Raw genomic sequence first — 24844 nt, forward strand, 5'->3', positions numbered from 1 at the left:
CCAAATTATAAATAAATATAAATAAGACATGAGCAGACTAAAAAGCAGATGTGCAGGTGGACATTTAAGGACCAAGCTTTTGAAACACACCCTTTCATTCTGTGCTTTCCAGTCAATGGGACATCAACCATAAAGCCAGGAGTGCTGTGCAAGGTATGAGATTAAAAGGATAGCTGTAGCTAAAGCAGGAATGCTGAGCCCTTTTTGGATCAGGACTAGAATGCTTCACAAGTGTGGGGGCCCTGCTGTTTGAGCCAAAGTCTAAATCCAACTTCAGAAAAGAAGGTGAATATTTGTGTCCATTTGCAGGCCTGCAGACTTGGTGGAGATTATCATGGTGTGGAGAGTTAGGTGACCCTGGGTTAGGGCCACCGTGCCGGACCTGGATCGGGCCACCAGTCAACATCATGGAAATAAAAACCATTGGCAATTACTGAGGTTGCTAAATGAGAAATCACTTAAATACCATGCAGGTTGGTAGAGGTCTGTGGTGAAGGATGGAGGGGGATCTCCACAGCCCAATGTTTCAGCTGGTACTGTGAGCTTAATGCTTGCAGGTGCCATGTTTTCAAGACATGGTCCTCAGCCATGGCTCTTTGGAGCTGGACTTGGCCCTGGAGTGAGAGGCTGGAGGGAATGGTTTATACTCATGAGCTATGAATGCAGCCCAGTGTCTCATTCTGAGTATCTGCTGTGCTTTTGCAGCAGACTTCTTAAATGAAAAGGCAGAAGGTAGCTAAAACAGACTGTCTAGCCTTTTTATGAGCTGCTTTGTTTTAAAGTTGGCTGTAGGAGTCAGGAATATTAGCTGTGGTATGTTGAGGTAGGCTGCATCTTAACCACACAGCCAAAAAAAGGTGCTTGAATACTTAGTACAGCTCTCATAGAGAAGGCAGTGACTGCAACACTAAAATCAGATATTACACTTCTTTTCTTTGTTGTTTATTCCATTGTAAGGAGTGACCTCTTAGAGGAGAAGCCCTTGTGCATTGCCCACGTGTGTATGCATAGAGGAGGTGCATGAGCCTGCAGACTCCTGTCTCCATAAATCTGCCATGAACAGGGCACTGGGAGCCACCCAAACCATGGACTTTGGTTAGGAAGGTCTCCCCTGCCCCCCAGTCATGTGCTTTGTCAATAATTCAAAAGGCAAGGCAGCTTTCATTTCATTTGCTTTCATTAACCACAAGCTCTAGGAAGAACAAATGCAAGTGCTTTCCTAAAATTAATGCAGAATAAGAGGAGGATAATAATGTATATGAGAAATATTTGTTAACTAGTAGTCTGTTGTCAAAAGCTGGGTCTGATACTCATGATCACAAGAGTTTCCTGAACCCATGTAGTACTGAGTGAGAGAAATATATTTGTTTTTCTCTTTGGTAACAGTCTGTTGTTGTCAAGAGGTTTTTTTCATTACTATGTCAAAATGACTTTTAGATCCAGGACATGCTTGATGCTAGTCTGACATGTGGCATGCAGGTTTGCCCAACTATAACAACTCCTCAGATTCTTCTAATGTGTAACAGTGAGGTTTTTTAATTGTATGAAATCACATAGATATGACAAAAAATCTTCTGTAATATGTGATGATACTGCAGATGCTCTTCCTTTTCCACTACTAAACATTTTGTCAAGTGTATGGAAAGCTGTGGGGCTGTGAAGAGAAAGAAGATTTCAAGAGTGGGTTGTCACCTATTTTTACTTCAGAATATGCTTACAAAGACTATCTAGAAGGATGCAACTTTGGATTACATGTGGGAGACTTTACTCCTGTGGGGTGGTAGTTACCTCTAGATAGCAAAACCAGACAGAAATTTTACACTGTTAACTATACATAAGTTTTAAGCAATGCTTGAAAATACATCTGAAATCTAAGTTTACCCTGTAAGACTAAGCTCTGAAGTACTTTTTTTTTACTCTGGAAAAGAAATTAGAAGTTCTGTAACTTGCCACGCTGCAACTTTTTTTCCCCCCCTTAATCTAATTATATCAATATTTAAAAAAAATAAAAACGCTTTTTTTTTTTTTTTTTTTCCCTCTTATGGTTATGTTTGAGACTTACTAAGATAATTGTGCCAAAAGCAGGGTTGAAGTTTCTTGTTTTATAACAGTGTTGATGTTTTCAGAGCTGGCAGGTTGTCTGTTCACAATGGATTCCATGTGTGCTGGAGACCACAGTGTGAAGGGGTTTACAGAGTGCAAGGTGCAGTGCAAATAGTGGAGGTGGGAAGCACTCATCTCCCTGGTTTTTAGCTTAAAAGGGCTTTATTAAACAGCAGGCACAGAATCCCAGAATGGCTGATGCAGGAAGGGACCTCTGGAGGTCATGCCCAGCCCTGACACTCAAGCAGGGACACACAGAAATGGTTGCCCAAACCACATAAATTCTGAATATCTCCAAGAATGGAGACTCCACAGCCTCCCTTGGCACCCTGTCCTATGGCTTGGTCAGTCTCACAGTGAAATAATATTTCCTGATGTTCAGAAGATGTCACCTGGATTTGTCTGAGTTCATTGCTGCTGGTGCTGTCACTGGGTACTGCTGAAAAGTGGCATGGCTCAGCATTTTTTACTCCTTTCCTGCAGGTATTTACACACATTCAGGAGATTTCCCCCTGAGCCTTCTCCAGGCTAAACAGACACATGTCCTTCAGCTTTCTTTTCTTCATAAGAGGGATGTTAATCACCTTTGTAGCCTTTTGCTGTGCTCGCAGCAGCACATCCACATCTTTTTGTGCTGAGGAGCATGGCACTGGACACAGTGTGAATGCTTTGTCCTAGGCTAATCAAGCTACCTGTGTCCATAAGGTGTGTGTGCATTACACCCACATAAATAAATGAATGACCAATAGATGTAGTTCTTTACCATATTTCTGTCATTTTAAGCAGTTCACACCTTCAATTGTTGTGGAAGTCTGAAACTGGAATGCAAGAGAAGAATGTGCTGTTCTTGTGTTTCAGAGTGGCTCAGTCTTAGGTTGCCTTGCTTCACCTGGGCTTTATTCACACAGCACTATAGCTGAGAGAGGACAGGACAAGTTTCAGGCTTTATACTGAATCAAATTCTTTGTCTGTCTGGCTGTACAGCCACAGAAAGGCGTGTGCTGGCAGAGGAGAAAATGAGAACAAGCTGCAAAGTTTGATGTGTAGGAAAGGTTCTTGAACTGTCCCTTCCAGTGGCTGAAAATGATCATTAGGTTGCTGGGCTGTTGTGTAATAAAGTTATAACCTCAGCTATGTTAAGAGAGGCAAACAACCATCTTAAAGCTTTACTGCTGGCTTCAGTTTCCTCAAGTGGAGCCAAGCATTCACCTGGGGGAAAGAAGACTTAACACTTCTTTTAGATACCTGTGGGACAACACTGGCTTTTGTAGCTTTTAAACCTGAGCAAGAGGAGAATGAAATTTAAGAACTTTTTCTGGGCATATCAAATAGTGTTGCACTGGTAGCAACAGGATCCAGGAGAACCAGTTTCTTGTATTCACATCCCCTTCAAGAAGCAAGCAAAGAGAGCTGGAAGTCTTCATATGCATTTCTAGAGGTACTAACTTGAGAAGAAGCAATACTGTTTGAATTACCATACTTCAGTTTTTCTTGGCTGAAAAAATGCTAAGATTCCTTTTTCTTTTTACACAAAAGTATTTTCAGGAAACATTCTTTGATTATGTAACTGTTTTCACAGAAACAGCTTTTATACTAATTTTCCAGTAGAGTATGATTTCTAGTATTGAGTATCTGACTCCTGAGGAGACTTTTGTGAATACCCTTGCAGCACCTTTCATTTCTGCCAGTGGCCTCTTCTAAGCTGAGAATAGATTTGTCTCTAATTCCTTAAGAAATGAGAAAAGAGTTTGCATTGCCTTCATTCTGTTACTGAGATGAACTGCTGCTTTTTCCTCCTGTTTGTTTGTTTGTTGGTTTGTTTTTTGTTTTAGTCTTAGTTCAGGATTTCAGGAATTTCATGCAGAATTTTGGAATTTTTGTATGTGTCCTTACAGGCAGCTTACCAGTAATTCCTTAAAGCTTTTTTGTTGTTGTCAGAAGATCCATCAGTTTTAAATAAAGCTTAAGCATGTGTTTCTGATTAATTGAAAACTTTCTGTACAAGTATTGGAAAGTAGACTGATAATATGACTGCAAATAGTTTTGTTTAATTTAGAATACGTGATATACTGCTTAAGAAAAGAAAAAGCAGCAGTGTTATGCCATATATTCCTGAAGATAATGACATGAACAAGTGCAGTAGTGGGGTTATGTCTCTATGTTCCAGCCCTTAACATTCTATGATTTTGAGTTACTTTAACAGATGAAAGTTGCATCCAGGCTGGATGCTGCTGTGCTCACTGCTGCACATGGATATCACATTTGGTGGAGCTCCTTCCAAGCCTGGAGTATTGGACAGCATTGGCTTGGCCTTTTCACCTCTTATTTCTCTATCTAAAAGTCAGTTCAGGCTCTCTGTCCCCTTGCATTTGAGACTTGTACTGTTTGAAGAGACATTTGTAAGACCTTGGCAAGGGCAGGGGGTGTAGCTGGTGATCTCCTGTGATCCTCCTCTTTCCTTTAAGAGCCTGAGTACTGCTGAAAACATATTTGACCTCAGGGGCCTTGAGGATTCCAATTTGGAGATTCTTCCCTTCCTAATTAATATCAGAAGGAAGGAAATACTTTCCTCAGATGATCATTTCTAGCCTTTCTTTCAAAGTCAACTTTTCTTCTTGTTCCTTTCAGGACTTTCTGAGTTAAATTACTGAGTCAGAACATTAAAAGGTATGTGGGCTGAGGCCAAAGTCCATCTGGTCCTAGTCTAACTCCCACAGTGAACCAAAGCAGGTATCTATAGAAGAGGAGAAGTTGGGTGTGCATATGCTATTTACCTGAATAACTTTCTCATCTTTCTAGTATTTTTAAGCTCAGAGTCTTTTCCTTGACATGCCAGGGCAACAATTGATCCATACAGTTTGGATGCCTGGAAGATGTGAATTGAATTATGTGCATTTCTGCCTTTGCTCTTTACTATATTAAAATACACAGTTAGAGGAGTGTGTCTGTGGCTCACACAAAATGCTTTCTTTTTTTAATCTACTACTTCATAACTCTTGCTTTAGCCTGAGCTGCCATGGGAGCAGCTGCTTGTCTGCTACAGAAAGAACTCCTTTAGAAATAAACATCCTTGAAAAAACAAGCCTTCCAATCCAAAACAGAGAAAATACAGTAACTGGTGTTTCATTGTCCTTCTCTTGTAAATTCAGTCTCCTGTAGTAGCAGGTTTTCAGTTGTGCTGCCCTTCAGGGAGGCAAATACTGCCATTAATTAGTTATTTTTTAAAATGAAAATTTCCCACCCCCACCTCTTTAAAACTGCTTTCTGGCTTTCTGCTGAAGCCTTCTAGACATGGAAGCATCCTGTTGCAATCTCAGGTAAGATGAGGTTTCACCCCAATCCAGTCAGGGAATACAGGGCACAAAGACAAATCTTGGAAGGCAAGCAGGTGGAATTGTTGCCTCCTCTACAAGTTGAGGGTGAAAAAGCTGTACTCTTCTCCCCATCTTTAGGGTCCTCACCTTTCATACATAACAAATAATTTGAAAGCAAGTGTGATGTTTGGGATTTTAGTTTTTTGGGGAGAAAGTAATTATTTGGCAGATGACAGGTGGGATTGGTGTTGGGTCAGTTTTCATTGCTTGGCTCTCCAGATGTACCCTGTGGAAGACTCAGTCATGAGCACAGGTTGTGTTTTGCCTGTGTTGCCTGGGATTAAGTGTCTTCAGATAATGCTGGTTTCACATTAAGTGTGAGCTTTTGGGGCATTTGCATGGGATTAAGAGAGCACAAGGTTTATGATTTGTTTCTAAATTAATGTCAGCCCTCCAAGGTAAGATTGTCAACTACATAACATGTAAGTCATCAATTATTTACTGTCTAATTGTTACACAAGTTGTTCTCATCAGTACCTGAAGGCAGTCCCAGCCCTTCCTCTCCCATAGTGTGTTCCTGCTTTGTCCTGGCTGGCATAGCAGTCTGTGCAGCAGGAAAAACAGAGCAGGGAACTGATCCAGCTGAAAAATAACCACCCAAAAAGGTTGATGTTTTTCAGTCAGATACATTTTCTGCCACACAAGTAGTTGTACTGGCATGGCAAGAAGTGTCAAAGTGAGCAGGAGAGCGAGGGGCCGGAGGTGGAGTGACACTGCTTGAACTGACTGAGCAAACCTGCCTGCCAAATTCTAACTGTGCTCTGAAAGATGTGTTCTCTTGTCTCCTTTCTTTGCTATTGAGAATCAGGTTGAACAGACAAGGCAAGGTTCAGAAGAGAGGGGAGAATTTTATCCATTTCGTGAATGAATAGAAATGATGTTTGGAGAGATGGGGTGACTTACTTGAGGGTGCACATTTGTCAAATATTTGAGCTGTAAAACAAAATCATCTTTTTGATACCTGAGTTTACTGCTCAACTTCAACTAGGAGGGAGTCTTAGGTACATTTCTTTTGGAGTAGAGCTCTAATGTGTGGCCTTAGACCAGGCTGATAAAGGCAGAGAAGCAGCTTGCAAGTTGCAGTTGACTGTAGCTGACTGCCTGAAGGTGTTGTGTGTGTCTGCTCTTCTCTTACCAGCAGAGGCTAAACACACCTTTTCTTATTTACTTTTGTAGGGGTGCAGGGAATCATGCCCTAAAAATTGGTCTTGTAAGCCAAAAGGACATCCTAAATTTCAATCAAACTTTGGACTCCATTATTTCATATGGGTTTGGTCTGGGAAGCTCTTCATGAACAATTTTACTTGGATTTACTGTCAGGAGCCTCAGGGTGTTTAGGAGCTGGACTGGGACAGTTAGACCATACAACTGTGAGAGATACATGAAAAATTCTGGGTAATTCATGTGGTGGTCTGAGCTCCAGAGAGGGCTGATGAATAGAGAGGAATGTAATGGAGCATCTTCCTGTGTTACATTTGCCCCACCAGAGATTTGCACGTTTTGGCTGCAGGGGTAGTGGCACCCTCCCTGTGTGACACAGAACACATTCTGTACCACAGTCATCAGAGTCAAAGCTTTCAGCTCTGCAGGACTGGCTTTCCTGTGGGTTGAGCTTTAGAACATCCTCCAAGGGTCTGTCTTGCCAGGCTTGCCAATAAGGAAGGTAGCTTGCTTTGGAAAACAGATCAAGATTATGCTGGCTAAAAGTTAAGTGTTTTGCCTTTTTAACCATTTGCAAGGACTGGAGACCATCTGGTAACTACATTTTTTCCATAAACTCTCTGAATGCTGCTTTGCAGAACTTTCATTAATAGAGTCTCTAATAGATGTGATTGATAGTATCATATCAAATAGATGTGATTGATAGTGTTAGTATCATATCAAATAGATGTGATTGATAGTATCATATCAAATAGATGTGATTGATAGTGTTGCTTACCCCAAGTGACAGTGGAGTGCAGGCTCTTATCAAGGCAGGAGGTCTTGTCATTGTCTGTTCTTTTGGGAGACACATTTCTGTGCATGGCTTTTACTTCTGCTTTGCTGACATACACCCTACATGGTGGTATGCAAGACTGGATTAGTCTATTGCAATATTTCTATATATGGTAGAAATAGAAGGGAATCATTAGCATTTGTTGTTTGCTTGTGCCAGGAAGCTTCATGAGATGAGGAGTGGAATGAATATTTGTAAATGCATACAGGAGTCCTTAGACTTTCACTGCCTCTCTCCAAGGCGGCATTGCATGCCTGCTGCCTTTGGTTGTGTTTGATTTGGATTAATATTTTGTGTCTCCCTCAATAGAAATATTTAATGAGAGAACTTTGATTCAGCTTCTGAGTAATGAAGGAAGGTGCATGAGGCTTGGCTGATAGGTTGCTAAATGAGGGTAATAGCATCCATTCTTCCAGGTGTAGTGTCACAAATGGACATGTTGGCTAATCTAGGGTGTGTTCTTTGACCTTTGACTTCCAGTGGAGTTTGTTTGTGACACTTGTGGTGAGTTGGACCATAAGGGATCCCTCACTGTGCTCTTTGAAGCACTATACGTGTCTAGCACGGTATGAAGAGCTACAAGTGACTTCAGATAATTGCACTGTGGTGAGGCTGAGAAGAGGAATGTGTTGGGATTCTCCAGGGCAATGCTAAGAAGTTGAGTTCTGAGCAAGAGGTCCCACTGTGCTGGACAGAACAGCAGTAGCTGAATCTCAGTTTGCAGTGGACAGAGGCTGACTGCAGGAGACCTTGCATTGTAAGGCCTCAGGAGGGGGCATGACCTGACCAGTGTTTCTCAATCAATTGTTCAGGAACCTCTGTGACATAAAAGATTTTTGGAAAAACCACTAAAATCCTCAGATTTGGGGGTAAGGAAACAAAATGGATTAAAATAGCAGTAGTACATATTACATTTATCTTACTTTATGTTTCATTATGAGTTAATGTTAGGCATGGTAACATTGGACAGGAGACAGGCTTTTTCTTTGGAAAGACTGGCCAGTATTGGTGCCACTCTCTATGTCAAGATCTGTTGTAGCTGCTGTTTTTGGCATCCTTTTGACTTTTTAAGAAATTCCAGTTGGCTGCTGAAATTGCTGATTTGATTTTTGGACTCAAAAGTTTACCACAAATTTTTTCTCATATCAAGCTCGTTGCATTTCTTTTCATGTCTTTTTTCCATGTTGTACATGTACACCAGCAGAAGAACAACGTGGTAAATATTTACATGAAGTGCTATTTCTGCAGACTTCTAGTGGTCTATTGAGTTGAGAAAATGTTTGAATTTGGAAGAAGATTATTCCAGTTGGAAGAAATGGGAAACCAGGAGAGAAGTGGGGGAAAATTCACATACATGAGTTTTAAAAATATTCCAGTGAAATGTTTAAATTCTTCTTCACCTCACCCAGACTAGTTATCCAGAAGTTGGAAAGGCATATTGTTTTCATAATGGGTGTTAGCTAAATTTCAGAGTTGTTGCATGCCCCTTTAAAGTCACAGTGGTCAGAATTTGAGAATGAAAAAGTATTTACAGAAGGTAAAATTTCCCTCAGGTGCATTAAATAAGCAAATTCTACCTAAAAATAAAACTGGAATACTAGCTCAGTAGTTTCTGCATGCTTTAGGGTCTAGCCACCAGTTGCCATAACTTATTTTTGTGTTTAACTTTTTCCTCTTTTAAATAGTTTTGAAGTATGTGATTTTATTCCTGCTTATGAGAGATAAGTTACAGAATTGACCAGCTGCACCCTTAATCCTCTGATATCCTTTTAGCAGAAAAAAGTTCTGGAAATGTCAGGCTGATGTAACTCATGGAGAACATTAGCTACTCCTAGAGGAGGCTTATAAAACATAAGCAGGTTCAAAATCACAATCATGTTCACACAGCCTTTCCAGCAAGAAGAAGTTCATCCATCTATCAGTGTCTGCTAGATCCTATTTCATGTGTCCTATTTTGGAAAGTCTGTCTAAAAATGCAGTACTCTCTGTGGAACTAAAAAAGTGTTGTGAAGTCTTAAGAGAACAGTGTGATGGTGATAATATGAGCACAAGGATAAGAATATGTTCTGTTTATATTATTCCCAGAGAAAGTGGAAGATCACTATGAACTGCCACTTTTTATCCTGTAGATTTGTGTTCTGTAGCATTTGTCATCTTTGTAGGTGGCTGGGTTGGTTTGTGGGTTATTAACAAGTCACTACTTAACTGGCTTACATTCATTTATAAGTGTAGATTTTATTTTGCATGAGACAGAACAAAGTGATAAAGAAAATATGTTGGAGTCATTGCCTTTGGAACAAAGTTTTAGAGTATTCTGTCAAGAAGGTGACATTGCTAGATTGTAGAATTTTGTTTGTAATACTGCCAGAAAAACACTTGTGTGTGGGCTCTTTTACCAACGGCTATAATTTGGAATTTCACAGCACCTGCTTTGCTTTGCCTGTCTGACAGCCATGGCAGGCCACCACCACAACTTCAAGAGAGAGCCAAGCACCAGGGATGGTTTGCCACCACTGCTGTGCTTTAGCTCTAGGAGACTGCAGAGGTACTTCTGAAGGGAGATTATATATTTTTAAAAAAGGGTACTGACATTCAGTGATCCTTTTTGGAGTTTTCTTTGCTGAGCATCTCAAAGTGGCTTTTGTGTTATGAGTAAAAATATGGCCCCTCTATGTAGCTATAGAGAAGGGTGTTGTGATGCTGTGTCTTCAGCAAGGTAAAATGACATGTTCTACAGTGAGAAGTGAGAAATGTCTCTTAAAGAAAGGAAAAGAATATGAGGGAAAAGAGTGGTAATGGGTCACTATGTGTATTTGCAAGCAACAAATGGTTATTCACAGCTCAGCAGGGGTGTTGCACTTGTACTTACAGTATCATAGGGATTGGTTCTGTGTTCTCTTGGTTCATAGCTTGCTCTGAATGTAGGTGGGTGATGATAGTTTGGAGCTACAGCCAACCAAGCAATGTAAGAATTCAGAAAATAATGGTATAGATGTATGCCATCATCAAAACTTGTCTGAAAGAAGAGCCACAATAGTACATGTAGGACTAATCCATGAATGTAGTAGCAATAGAAACCTGGTGAATGTTATGAAACAGCTTTTACCAGGTGGCCAAAATATTGTCAAGGGGGACAGAACTGCTTGGACAGTGATGGAGAACTGCTTTACAAATTCTTGAGTGTACTCAAGTGTTTGAGGTAAAAGTTTGCTAAGAGACTCAAACAGCCCATCTCTGACCAGATATGCCTGTTGTCCATCCACCTCTTTTTTGATATATGGGTTCTGGTACTATTTGGTTGAATGTTATTCCCTTTTCTGCTTGCCAATATCTGTCAATACATGCCTGACATTAAGCTCCTTCAGGCATTTAAAAAAAAAAAAAAAAAAAGTGTTTGCTTTTATCCCAAAGCATCGATGAAAGGTGGCTGTGTTTCAGCTGTTGGAAATATTAATGAATGGCTTACACTCAGCTGAATATAGACTGTGGTATAGACTGCTCACAGCTGCTTCACTCTTCTCTTTTTGGGGCAGGCTTCTTTACCCTTAGGAGGTTCCTATGTAATTCCATTTTTCTTTGTCTTTTTCTTTCCCTGCTGACTTTCTTGTTTTCTTTTCCATGCTACCTACCTGATCTGTCTCACAAGTTCTTTCTTGAGCCAGAGAAGGCTGGGTATGTTCACTTGAGGTGCCATTGCAGAGTCTGCTGGTGAGAATGCTCAGAAGCCATTCAGAGGAGGGCTGAGGTTGGAAGGGACCTCTGGAGCTCAGCTGGTCCAGCCCCTGCTCAAGCAGGGTCACCTGGAGATGGGTGCTCAGGCCATGACCAGATCCCTTTTGCACAGCTCCATCTGTGGAGGCTCCACAGCCTCCTTGAGCAGCCTGCTCCAGTTCCCAGTGACCCTCACAGCAGAAGTGTAGCTTTCCTCAGGATCTGCAAGACTCACAGAGCTACCATGTGAGTCTCCTGGATGTGCCAGTCATGTCACTTTACTGTTGCCAAGTGCTGTGTCTGCTCACACAGTGATGTGGCTCAGCCCAAGAATTGATCTCCATTTGACTACTTTGTCTTTAGCAATCGAATAAATTTTGTTTTATCTTAGTGACTGAAATGTAGGGCTAGGGTCTTGGAGGTCTCTTTGTTGTTCTGTCAAAAGATGTCCTGTATCTATGCTGAATAGCTGTTTTTTCATAGATGCACCTGAAACACAGCTTGACTACATGAATCATGCTGATGTGTAGAATTTAATTGCATTGTTTTACTTTAATCTTCTTCAAAGAGCCAAGAGCTTTTGAGTGTTATATTTAGAAATACTTGTAAAATCATTTTGCATACATTGCAGCAGCATCTAAAAAAAAAAAAAAAAATCACACCTTACTACCTTCTCGTGTTTTTTGTGTAATTCAGTTCATTAAGATGTTTGATGTTGATTTCACTGTGCCCACAACAGATTTTAGCTGAGCTTGGCAAGGCCTCATTAGGAGATTTGTCATTGAAGTCTTCAGACTAATCAGGGCCTTTCAGTGTGTGACTGTGTTCAAGGGGAGCTTTCAGTGTTTTGTGTGTAAAGTACAACACATTTAGTGTTTCATTTATCCTTTTGAGATCCATTTATCACTTACAGAGAGAGAAAGAAAATCCTGAGTAGAATAAAGCCTATTCTAGTCAATTTGTGCTAAATTATAAGGATTGCACCTTCAAGTCCTCCCTTTTGTCTGCAGTCAGCAGATCTTAGCTGTCAGATATTAAAAGATGAGTTAATATGGTATTTTATTATCTTTTCTTGTCTTGCCTCCATGTTGTACATGTACATTATAAATAAAGGTTCTTGCAGTTCCAGTATCACCAGCAGAAGAACAACATGGTAAATATTTACATGGTGTGCTATTTCCACAGACTATTTCCATCATTTTCTTAACCAAAACGTAAGCTATTAAACATTTTATTGCTGTCTGATTCCACATTTGGGCCCTCCATTCCCAAGATGTTGAACAGCCTTACAATTCAGGAGTGCTGCAGCAAATCTCACCAGTAAGGTCTCTTCTCTTCCAGCCCCTGATGATCTTTGTGGCCCTCCTCTGAACTGTCTCTCAGTCTCTCTGGTACTGGGACCCCAGAACTGGATGCACACTGGGGAGGCCCCAGAGCAGAGTAGGGGGGAAGAATCACCTCTCTCCACTGCTGCCATGCTGCCTTGGGTGCAGCCCAGGATCTGGGTGACTTCCCAGGCCAGGAGCACACATGGCTGGCCTGTGGAGATTCTTTTCACCTGCCAGCACACCCACATCCTCATCAGGGCTGCTTTCAATCCCACCTTACCCAGCCTGTAACAATACCAGGGTTTGCCCTGACCCAGGTGCAGCATCTTGCCCTTGGCCTTGTTGAACCTCAGGAGGTTCCTGAAGTTCAACATCGTGATGTTTTCTGCACCATCCACAGATGTGCATGGGTTTCAATAAATGTGTCTGCATCCTTGGATTCACTTGGACAGTTTAGTCAGCAGCTCTAGTATTTGATTATCCTTCTACTGTCCATTTCTGTAAAAGTGGATGGAATTGTGGAAGTTTCACCCTCATGCTGCTGATGCACTCTTGTAATGTCCTGTTTGCTTAGTGTGGCACCAGTTTGGCTCCAGCACAGAGTATGCCTGATGAACTTTTGAACCTGCAGTATTGCCTGTGGGACTGATAGTGTTCTAAATAAGTGAGCATTTGGGGTTTGCCTGGACATGATGTAATGACATAATTGCAGAACCATTTGGCTTTTAACTACAGATACAGCTTTTTTTTTTTTTTTTTTTTTTTTTTTTCCTTTTTTTTAAATCTACTCTGTTTAGCTTAGCAAAATAAGAAGATATTCATCTTCAGTCTCTGCTACTCCATCAAGTAGTAGAAGAATCATTAGTTGATGGGCTGATACAAAGCTCCCTTGAAACTTGGTTTGCAGGAGTGCCAGTGTTATTTTTAACTGTCTCCAGCAGGAGGCTTTTTGTCTGGAAGGAGCCCAGAGGTGACATCGTAGCCTCTGTTCAAATTCACATCTGTTACAGCAATGATTCTTGTGCACAGCATGGGTGGGTACAGTTGTAGCAGTAGCTGAGGTCTCACCTCTGCTGTTTGGCTGGTGGTAGCTGGGAAATCCATGTCCCTTGGCCTCAGCTGGATGCCAGGTGCCCACCAAAGCTGCTCTGTCACTCCACTCCCCAGCAGGACAGGGGAGAGAAAACACAATGAATCCAGATAAGGACAGGGAGACATCACTCAGCAGTTACTGTCATAGGCAAAACAGGCTCAGCTTGGGGAAGTTACATTTATTTATGGCAAATCAAATCAAAATGCATATTTTTTTCACAAATCTGTAGCATATTGTAAGGTTTTAAAGTGGACATTTCCTTTAAAAATTTATTTGGATATCTTCTGTGTGTGCATGAATGTACTGAAATTCACATGCTGGTTTAGAAAGATGTGGTAATTTTCATTGGTCATGTTAAAAAAATTAATTTTAGGTACTTCTGATATGAACAGAGCCTTACAACTCTATTAAATTGTGGTAAAAGTGATGGTTGATTTTGACTGCCTGCATTTAGGCATTTGATGATTTCATATTACACTACATCAGAGTTACACATATTTGTAATAAAAAATACATATTGCTCAAACACTTGGAAATTTAAAATTTAGATCCTTAAATTGCAAGAAAACAGAAGCACTGCCTGGTGAAGGGAGCATAACCACCTGCAAGGGACATGTTTAATATGAGTCTGAATAAAGACTTTCCAAATAATAGCAAAGAGGAAGCTATTTAAAATCTCAATCACAGATCATGGAAAGGACATGCTGGGAATTTCAAGAGGTTCTTGCATAGCAGTAGCTGTTGATATTGCTGTATTGGAGAAAATAGGAGAAGATTATATTTTCCTTTTATTTTTTGGGCATGCCACAGGTCATAAACGTTGACGGAACAATGAGGAAAACCCTCCTAGAAGACAAGCTTCCACATATATTTGGGTTCACACTGCTGGGGGACTACATCTACTGGACTGACTGGCAGAGAAGAAGCATTGAAAGAGTTCACAAGGTTAAGGCCAGCAGAGACATCATTATTGATCAGCTGCCAGATTTAATGGGCCTTAAGGCAACCAGCGTCACCAAAGTGTTTGGTAAGCATGGGCACCATAGCATGGCTCTGTAGACTCTTTATATGGCCTTGCTGTCATCAGGCAGCTGTTGATCACTGTGGTCTGGGTGGGTTTGGAAGGAAAATGGCACCTATTGTTTCTAAAGTTGGGAAAACACAGTGTTGCAAAAGAAGTTGCTTCCAGTTTTTCGTGATATAAATCTTCCACAGCTTTCTCTACACTCTTTGAATTTTTATGAGGATTTTATTTCTCTATGCTACAGGAATCATTATTCTCACAAAAATGCTCTATTTGCTGCTGCTCTTCCCTTCCAGAGCAAAGTGCCATGATGTTCAGTTAGCAAAAGCTTTCTCACTGTTGGATGGTATAGGAATGGTCACTCATCATTACAGCATTGCCCCAAAGCATGTGGCACTTATAAATTAACTCTTTATACCTCAGTTGTACCTACATTTTAACAACTCAAACTTGCCCTTAGCAAAGTATCAGCAGCTGGATGTCCATGTCCTTCCATTTTATCTCTGGAAGGTGCAGCCAGTGTTTAGGTCCTCTGCTGGCACTGTGCAGCAAGAGTGTCACAGGACCTCCTGGCTTCAGGGCTCCTCAGATTTTCCAGCTACCTGGAAAACTTGAATTTGGGCATAGAAATAAACAGATTCATTAGTCATCTGTTAAAATTACTGAGCAGAGTCACAATGGGGTAATGGCATCAGTCTGAAATATGTATGCCCTAAAAAAGGGAAAATGAAAAGAATCCTGGTTGAGACTGATCTCTGAGAATTTTTTTTGTGTGTGATAACATAACCTAAGTCCCTGGTTCCAGCTGATGGAAAGAGGCACTCATTTATGTGTTGGTGCTTACTTTCCCTACACATTTCATCCCCATCTCGTGAAAAAATAAGTGTGAGATTGTGGTGATCTTGTTGGAACTTCTTCTGCTGATGAATTTTCTCAGCTTTAAATTAAACAGGTGGGAAAGAACTGCGATTTTCCAGCTCTTTTCTCACCCTTTTGTATCACTGAACATTTGTAAAAGCTGGTGATTTCAAAGAGATACAAAGACCTAGTATTTGGTGAAAAGTACCTAATTAATTATCTGTCTTCAGGGAAAGAATTTAATCTTTGGGGAGACAAAAAAAGATTGGTTTGTAGATGTATTTGTACAATAGGAGGGATGAGTCCAGCTTTATAGTCCTGGGTAGACAGAAAGAATCCACTTGCAGTGTTTTGGGGTTTTTTTGGTGTTTTTTTAATTTTTTTTTTTTTTATTTTTTAATTTTTTTTTTAGAATTCCCTGCTGACAACCCATAGTGTTAATTTATTTTGGAAAATTATATTGTGTTTTTGCTCAACCTCCTGTGCTCCTTTTACCTTCACAATGCACTAATATGTGTTCTGTTTTAGTTGGTTTTTTCTTGTTTTTTTTTTTTTAGGGAACTAATTCAATGCACTAATATCTGTTCTGGTTTGTTGTTTTGTTTATTTGTTTTTTAAAGGAACTAATTCATGCGCAGAGAACAATGGAGGCTGCAGCCATCTGTGTTTCTTTACACCCCAGGAGGCCAGGTGTGCCTGTCCCATGGGCCTTGAGCTGTTGAGTGACATGAAGACTTGCATCATTCCTGAAGCCTTCTTAGTTTTCACAAGCAGAGCAGCAATTCATAGGATTTCCCTTGAAACCAATAATAATGATGTTGCTATTCCTCTTACTGGAGTCAAGGAAGCATCTGCTCTGGATTTTGATGTCTCTGATAACAGAATCTATTGGACTGATGTTAGTTTGAAGGTATTACTGACATGTGAATTCCTTGAATATAAAACCACAGAGCAGTCACTTTGATCTAACAAAGGTCTCTGTTACATGATCTGTCCTGCAGTTGCCAGTGTTGTCATTGAATTGCATCCAAGGAGACCCTTGGAGATGAAGATAGTTGCATTGCTGAATGCACAGCAGGATGACAGACATCTTCTGCTTCGGATAAAAATCCAGAGTGGTGTCTGCTCATACCCAATGCCTGAATCTTGGATGCTGGATGTGTTGCATCCACATATGTATCTTCTGTAGAAAAGCTGATTTTATGTCAGAGAGTAGAGTAATTTAAACACTGAGCTCAGCAGCCCCCTCAGTTTTCTATCCTCTTCCAGTTCTGACTTGAAAGACAATTGTACTCAGTATTAACATTTGACCAGTGAACTTTGGATTGTTTGCTGTTAGTCTGTGGCTCCAGCTTGGCACAGAAAAAAGCCAGGGAACGTGTCCACTCTCCTCCACACTGTGTTAAGGGCCCACCTGCCCCCAGTTGTATCTCAGTGTGTTCCCCAGAACACATTTCCTGTGATGTTTGGTACACATCCAGGTGCTTGCTAAAGTGAGGGTTGTGCTCCTCATCAGTGTTGCTTGGCCTTTTGAAGTGAACTAAGTATATGGTAGAAAATTACAGATTCACTTCACAGCACAGGAACTAAATTATTCTCTTTAGACTCTTAATAGGTTTTCCAAGAGCAATCAGAGTTTCCTTGCCTGTGTATCCAAGCCATAACATGGCAAAGCTCACTTTTGGAGCCTGCAGGGCTCAGGCAGTTTCCATAGCCTCTCTGTGAAGGCTAATGAGGGCTGTGCCTCAGTGTTAACAGTGCTGCTTGTGGTGTGGATACCATCCTTCAGGGAGAGTGCCAGTGTAATAAATTAGTGTAGTGTAGACACAGTTACTAAATAAATCTCACACAGGCACGTGGAGAGCAGGAGTTATGGACATCTTAGCCATTTGTCCTGGAAAGCACATTACTTGAGCTGCATCTGTGAGTAGGTCTCAGTCTCTGTGCAGACCTGGAAAAACATTTTACTTGTTTGTTGCCTCCTGAATTTTCCAGCATACTGTATTTTCATATACCAGGTATCTTCCAGCACCTCTGTGTTCTCATTCCCCTTGTCCCCCACATCTAGCTGCTTAGGAGCAGGTATGGTAACTTCAGAGCTCACAGTCATCTCCCTTCCCTTTGGTGACCACCACTTCCCCGATCTCCACCTGCCTCTGGATATAGGAGGATTCATTTTCAAAATCTACACTACATGATTTCAGGGTTTGACATTTACCTTTAAAAGTATAAAATGTCTCTAACCCTAACACATGACCCTAACACATGTATCAAATTATTAAGAAATCAGTAGCTGAAATATTGGCAGGCATGTAGTGTGATTGCTCAGTGTTGATAAGCAAGGGTGGGTATTTGGTCCTGGAAGTTACTGCTTACCTGGGGTTGCTTCAGTGCTGTTAGGAGTGACTTATTTATATTTCTGCAGTCCTTGCCCTATGAATTATTTTGATGGGTTTGCATAACTAAAATGTAGATGGGATCAGTAAGCATGCTCCAGAAAAATGAGAAAAAATGTAGTTTAGATGCTACTGAGATGTGTTTTTGAGACTAAAACCATTACGAGTTAAATAATTTTTAAAAACAGCTTCTTGTGTGCAAATAGAAGAATGGGAGAAGGGTTAAGGAAAATCTGTAGCTACATACTGCTCTCTGAAAATCTTATCCTTTTCAGATATCTTGGACTGGCCATCAGAAACCAATAGCTTTCTGAAAATTCAGGTGTTTTTCTCCTGAGAATTTCTGTCTTTTTTGACAACAGAAATTAGTTATTTAAAAAGTAACAATCGCTGGGTTTTTTTATACTAATTTCTTTTTGTACTCCAAACTTCATGATAATTATTCCTTTTTATTTCGCTGGGGTATCATAAGCACTGTAATATTTTTGCACCATTGTTTTCCAGACCATAAGCCGAGCTTTCATGAATGGGAGCTCTGTTGAACATGTGATTGAGTTTGGGCTAGATTATCCTGAGGGAATGGCTGTCGACTGGATGGGGAAGAACCTCTACTGGGCAGATACTGGCACCAATCGCATCGAAGTCGCCCGCCTGGATGGACAGTACAGGCAGGTCCTGGTGTGGAAGGACTTGGACAACCCAAGGTCTCTGGCTCTTGATCCCACCAAAGGGTAAGAGACTCTTGTTTTGCAAACTTTCTGTGGGTGTTCTTGTATAATATGTTTTTGGCACAGCTCTGTTTCTTCAGAGCCTTTGAAAAGGCAATAAACCTTCCACAATCCTATAGGTTACAATGAAAAATTAATAATTGTCAAGAATACTATTTTGCCTTTATGTAAAAAAAAAGGTATATTGTGATGCTGCTTATAATCATGTGGGTAATTTTTTTTTTATTTGAAGTGCTTAAAGAAGTCTAGAAAGGCAAAGCATGCAGCTACACCTGGCTGATGTCCTGTTTTTGTTGCATTCTCATTGCAGGTACATGTACTGGACTGAGTGGGGAGGTAAACCCAGGATCGTTCGAGCCTACATGGATGGCACCAACAGCATCACTTTGGTGGACAAAGTGGGGCGTGCCAATGACCTCACTATTGATTATGTGGACCAAAGGCTCTACTGGACTGACTTAGACACAAGCATGATTGAGTCATCAAATATGCTGGGTAATCTAATATTTCATTACACCAGCCAGTACAGAAATATGCACTGGCCATAGTAAAGTAATTGAATAATATAAAATTTGAACAATACAACTGATAGTAAATCTGTGTGTATATTTTCTTATAAAAGGAAATGGAGAGTTAAGTGTTTGAGAAAATGTAAAAAGCCTTCATAAATTAATAACTGTGTGAAGATTTATAGTGGTGTCGAGATAAAATGTCATTTCTCTCTATTGGTGAGAAAGCAGAGATGGCCTCCGAGTTCTCAAAGTGAGGACAACTTACAGTTTCATTGTAAATCATCCCTGACATTTTAGCCTGGACACTAATATTCTGTTGAAGTATTATCTCTTATTTCTGAATTCTGACCACTTATATTAGTTCTAAACCAAAATACTTTCTTGCATTTCGTGGAGGCTGAAAGGTTGTGCAACTGCTTCTGCAGTGTATGTTTCAGATACAAATTTACAAATTCTCATGTTTTCCATTGGAATTTCATTTATACATATGAGGTGTGTGCTCTGATTGACAATATACATAATTTTATGCAATTAGTGTTTTTTTGTTGTTTTTGATTCCATGAAAATATATTTTAGAGAGTTTTTTAAGGTGTCGTTCTGTGTTCATATCTTCAGAATTCTGAGATTCTGAAGTCACTCCACTGTAGAAGGCCACCAGGGTGGTCAGGCTCGATTTGCCCTTAGTGAAGTCATGTCAGAAGGCTGTGTCAGATTATCCCTTTGTCTTGCACATGCTTAGCATTGCCTCCATGAGGATCTGTTCCATGATCTTCCCAGCCTCAGAGGTGTGGCTCCAGGTCTGTAATTCCCTGTGCCCTCCTTTTAAAAATAGGAGTGATGTTTCCCGTTTTTTCCTGTCACTGGCAGTTTCATGGCTTTTCAAATACAATGGACAGTGGCTTGCCAGCCCCCTCAGCCAGTTGCCCCAGGACCCTGGCATGCCTCCCATCAGGCCCCATGGACCTGTGCCTATTCACTTTTATGTTGTACAATGTCTTTGGAGTCAGCAGATTATAAAGACTCAGGTAGACTTGTAACAAAAGGGCACATCAGTTAAGGGATGAGCAAAGCACTCTGAAGTGGATGAGTGAATGCTGCTCCAGCTGAATCTTGGACATTATAAACAGCAGGGGGGAAAAAAAATCACACTTTTGGGAGCTATTCTTCCATCTGCTATGGAAATTCAATTATACAGCTTATCTGCCTCCTTCACAAGAGTCTTTCTCCTGAATTCATCACTATGGATCAGAATTGCTCTAAGAAGTACCTGAGATACTGTATGGGATATCTGTACCTCTAACTTGGAGAATTTAGATGCCTAAAAGTTACATGGGAAGGTTGCATCTATATTTAGGTTGGGTGGCTTATAAGGAAGTGGCCTCATGTTCTGGTTTATGGTTATGTTATTCTTTCTCAAGTCTTGGTGAAATAGGAGGTAGGACAGAGTAAGAAAAGTGAGATGTTCTGTAGAGTCTAGCATTGGATGTTTGAGACAGGAGAAGATGGTGCTGCATCTTCATTTGGTGGAAGAAATTCAATGAGGTTTATGCTTGAAAATGTTCAGAAGGGTAGTTTGCAGTAAGACTTTATCTCCTTCAGTAATGCATCTCTGTCAGAGCCCATGCTCTAGAAGGTGTTAAATCTGTTGTAAATGTTGCTAACTGAGTGTGGGAGTATGGAGATTCCTGCCAAACAAATAGTTTCCTAATCTCCTGGGACAGCTGTATGGCAAATTGCACTGCAGAAGATTTGTTTCTTGAGTGAAGCACCATAATTTCTCATAGCAGTTTCTCTGTGAATCTCAAGTTTGTTGTTGCTTTCATGCATATTAATGGACTTTTTTATTGGCCTAAATAATTACTGGAACTGATAGCAGTCTTGGATATGTTTTTCAATGTCTATTTGGGTTGATGAGACATATGAAGTAGTATTTATTTAGGTTACAACACACAGGCATCATTTCAAATTGCTCTGTAGGCAAAAGGGTAACAAGGTAGGGCTTTTGAATGCAACTGTTTGTTACATCTTGAGCAGGTACGACTTAATGAAGAATCCCATTATATTGATTTGGAAAATGAGGTTTTATTTTAAAAAAAGAAGAAAAAGATTTTTCTGCATGCCAGTCACACTCTTCATTTTATGCCATGGGAATTGTCCTTTAGCTGGTATCCTTGTTTTTGCAGGACAAGAGCGAGAAATCATAGCAGATGATCTACCTCATCCATTTGGATTAACCCAGTACAGTGACTACATCTACTGGACAGACTGGAATCTTCACAGCATAGAAAGAGCAGACAAGACCAGTGGGAAGAACAGGACACTTATTCAGGGCCATCTGGATTTTGTGATGGATATATTGGTCTTCCATTCTTCTCGTCAGGACGGCTTGAATGACTGTGTGCAGAATAATGGCCATTGTGGTCACTTGTGCCTTGCCATCCCAAATGGATTTAGGTGTGGCTGTGCTGCTCATTACACCTTGGATCCCAACAGCAGGAACTGTAGTTGTAAGCCTCTTTATTTTCTACTGTTTTCTTCAGTACTTGTGGCTCCCAGGTGCAAAAGGAAAGGGGTCCCAAGTGTGTTTCAAAGGTTCTGGCTTTAAAAGTGATCTTTGAATATGAGGACAGAATATGGAATTTTATATCCATTTTTGTGACATGCACTAGGTGTGAAGATTTGTATTTCAAGTCTTAGAAATGACAGCGCTGTCAAGTCTGGTCTTTCTTGTTTTACCAGAAGTGATTTCTAGGTGATTCAGCTGTGTGAGTGAAGCTTTCCCACTCCTTACCTAAGTGGTAGGTGGGTGGAAAAGAAATTGCCAACAAAAAAACGTTGCTTTCTCTTACATGCTTGATAAAGTCAGCTAAAACAACGCTCATTAAATAGTCTGACTCCTAAGTAGTCTGCCCAACTTTTAGATGCACTTAAAATAATTTTTTTTCTCCCTGAATGTAATATTATGAGCCTGCCAGTTGATTGGTTGTGCAATAGGAACTTAAGTTTCCAGTAAAAATGGCACATGTATAGAAAATGTTTACATAGTAGCATATGAGGAAATTTTAACTGAATGAAAGGGTGAGTTTTTGAAAGGCAGGTCTTGCAGATTTAACCTGATCTTCTTCTACAACTATAGAAAGAAATATTTCAACCGTATAGCAAAAATCTCCAGTTACGAGTTACTTAATTTTCATTGTGAGTATTAGTGTCTCTTTGTGACTTTGTTCTAAACATTCTCTTTCTTCTCTGGGGATGTATTTTTGGGAATTGTACTTTCTCATGCATTCTGTTTCGGCTTGTTTCAGCCCCGGCCAGTTTCCTGCTATTTAGCCAGAAATCTGCCATCAGCAGGATGATACCTGATGATCAGCAAAGCCCAGATATCATCCTACCTATGCATGGTCTGAGGAATGTCAAAGCTATTGATTATGATCCCTTAGATAAACTGATCTACTGGGTGGATGGACGCCAGAATATTATAAAAAGAGCCAAAGATGATGGCACCCAGGTAAGTGTACATCCTGTAAATAGTTTTGTCAGCCTTTTTGTGTGCTTTTATTTTATGCTTGACCTTCCTCTTTATCAGTATAATGGTTAGAAATCATTGCCCAAATGGTTTCTTGCAGCCTTTCACTGTAATGAGTACCCCAAACCAAAGCCAGAACCCAGAGAAGCAGCCGCACGACCTCAGCATTGACATATACAGCCACACCTTGTACTGGACGTGCGAGGCCACCAACTCCGTCAACGTGCAGCGGCTGAACGGCGAATCCATCGGGATGGTGCTGCGAGGGGAGCACGACAGGCCCAGGGCCATCGTGGTGAACGCGGAGCGAGGGTGAGCTTCCCCCTGCTCCTGGGACCTCTGTGTGCAGCAACCTGTGCTGCATCTCTGTTTGCACAGGGTGTAGGTGACTGCTTATCCACTTCTGGGTTCTGACGGTATCCAGCCTTCTCTTCCTGTTCTCACAGACATGTGTGAGGCACTAACATTTGTTACAGCTGTTCCTGCTAATGTACTAGTAGAAAGCTTACACACCTAAACCTCTTATGTTCTGTACACTTTTAAGTTAGTTCTGCTGCAATGTGTATCTTAAAAACCTCTGAAATTAATCACGAGAGTGATTTCCCACAGGAGGAAAATGTGTTATTTTGCTGCAAAGCAGTTTTGGTTAGATTCAACAGACACTTTCACTGCTTCCTTCTTAGATGTCAAAGTCCTTTACTGTTCTCTTAAATAAGTTAGATGCCTTAATTCCAGTTTACTGTTAAAAGGCTAACCTTGTGCTTGACAGATGTTGAATGAGAATTTCACAACTGCATGGATACAGTAGTACCCAGAGACTCTGTCTGGAGTGTTTATAGGGCTGGTGTTTTATACCAGTGTGCTCTGCACAGTTCAAAAGCTGTTGTGGGGAGAGGGGGATTAGAGGAAAGATTCTAATCTTATTGGGACTAAGTCACTTGGATATAGTTTGTATTTATAAAAGCTTATCTGCTTTCTCCATTAAAATGGGAGTTTGGGTTTGTTGATCTCTAAAACTCTCAACTTTTCTAGTCAGGTATTCAAGTGATTTAACTCTAAATCTGTTTATAAATTAAAGGAGGAAAAATGAGGATGACACTCTGTTAAACGCTGTGACTGTCTGGGAGAGCTGAATTTCTTCTGTGTTACAGAAATTCCTTCCTGCACCTCTCCCTTGGCTGCATGTTGTGACTGCTGCCTCCCTTCCCTGTGCTATAAGGAAAGGCTGTGCAGCAATGCAGCCCATGCTGTTGGAGAGTTTGCCCATGCTACTCACCACTGAAAAAATAATGGACTTTTCCTTTAAAGAGGTCTCAGTTCATTGTGGGGATGCACAAAGCATTTTTTCTCTATGCATGAGGAGGGCAGAAACTGATTTTGTTTGCAACTGAACTGGCTTAGATATAAAGAATTCATGGAACTAAGATGTTAGGAACATGCCATCCTCTGTTGTTGTTCTGTAATCTTTTTTCAAGTTTGGTAGGAAATTTTACTTGCTGAGAAGGAAAGGTAACCTAGAAGGAGAGGAGGTGTTGGTTAATGTTTTTTTTGTCAGAAATAACTTTTGGACTTGGATTTGTGAGTGGGGACAGCTTTACCCAGGGTGAGTTGCAGAAGGTCTGTGCCAGTCTCTTAGCCCAGCTCTGTGCAGGAGCAGTGCTGTCCCTGTCTCTGTCCTGCTGGTTCAGCAGTGCTGTCTCTCTCCTCAGGTACATGTACTTCACCAACATGCAGGAGAGAGCTCCCAAGATTGAGCGTGCAGCCCTGGATGGCACAGAGAGAGAAGTGCTTTTCACCACTGGCTTGATCCGGCCGGTGGCGCTGGTGGTTGACAACAAACTTGGAAAGCTTTTCTGGGTGGATGCAGATCTGAAGCGCATCGAGAGCTGTGACCTGTCAGGTATGTGGTATGGAGTGGGGCATTTGCAGCACAGTGTTAGCATGTACAGGACACCATTCCCTCTTTGATGCTGACCCTGGTGACTTTGATCTCCACCGTTGCCAGTTCTGTGTAGGCAGTCACAGACAGCAGTTGCTGGTGAGCTCCCATCTTTGATGTAATTAGAATAGACATGACTGCAATGATTGACACCCTCCAAGACAGCCATTTGACTTTTGATATCTTCTGAAAGTGTTGTTAGTCATGGAACTTCAAATCACCTCCTGTGTGCCCCTTTTTTTTCTTAGTGGTTTGA

The 24844-nt window shown here is 40.9% G+C and overlaps 1 protein-coding gene across 2 annotated transcripts in view; it reads left to right on the top strand.

Moving 5' to 3' along the window:
• LRP5 (LDL receptor related protein 5) overlaps positions 1-24844 on the top strand; it is a 131187-nt gene that overhangs the window by 83970 nt on the left and 22373 nt on the right. For both annotated transcript variants that reach the window (XM_056492388.1, XM_056492389.1), the window contains exons 8-15: positions 14416-14632; positions 16108-16397; positions 18388-18614; positions 18922-19106; positions 21307-21630; positions 22429-22631; positions 22750-22961; positions 24359-24549. In XM_056492388.1, coding sequence (XP_056348363.1) covers positions 14416-14632; positions 16108-16397; positions 18388-18614; positions 18922-19106; positions 21307-21630; positions 22429-22631; positions 22750-22961; positions 24359-24549 — 1849 coding nt within the window. The remainder of the gene's footprint in view (positions 1-14415; positions 14633-16107; positions 16398-18387; positions 18615-18921; positions 19107-21306; positions 21631-22428; positions 22632-22749; positions 22962-24358; positions 24550-24844) is intronic.

The sequence above is a fragment of the Oenanthe melanoleuca genome, chromosome 5 (genome assembly GCF_029582105.1).
Source record: "Oenanthe melanoleuca isolate GR-GAL-2019-014 chromosome 5, OMel1.0, whole genome shotgun sequence".
NCBI lineage: Eukaryota > Metazoa > Chordata > Aves > Passeriformes > Muscicapidae > Oenanthe > Oenanthe melanoleuca.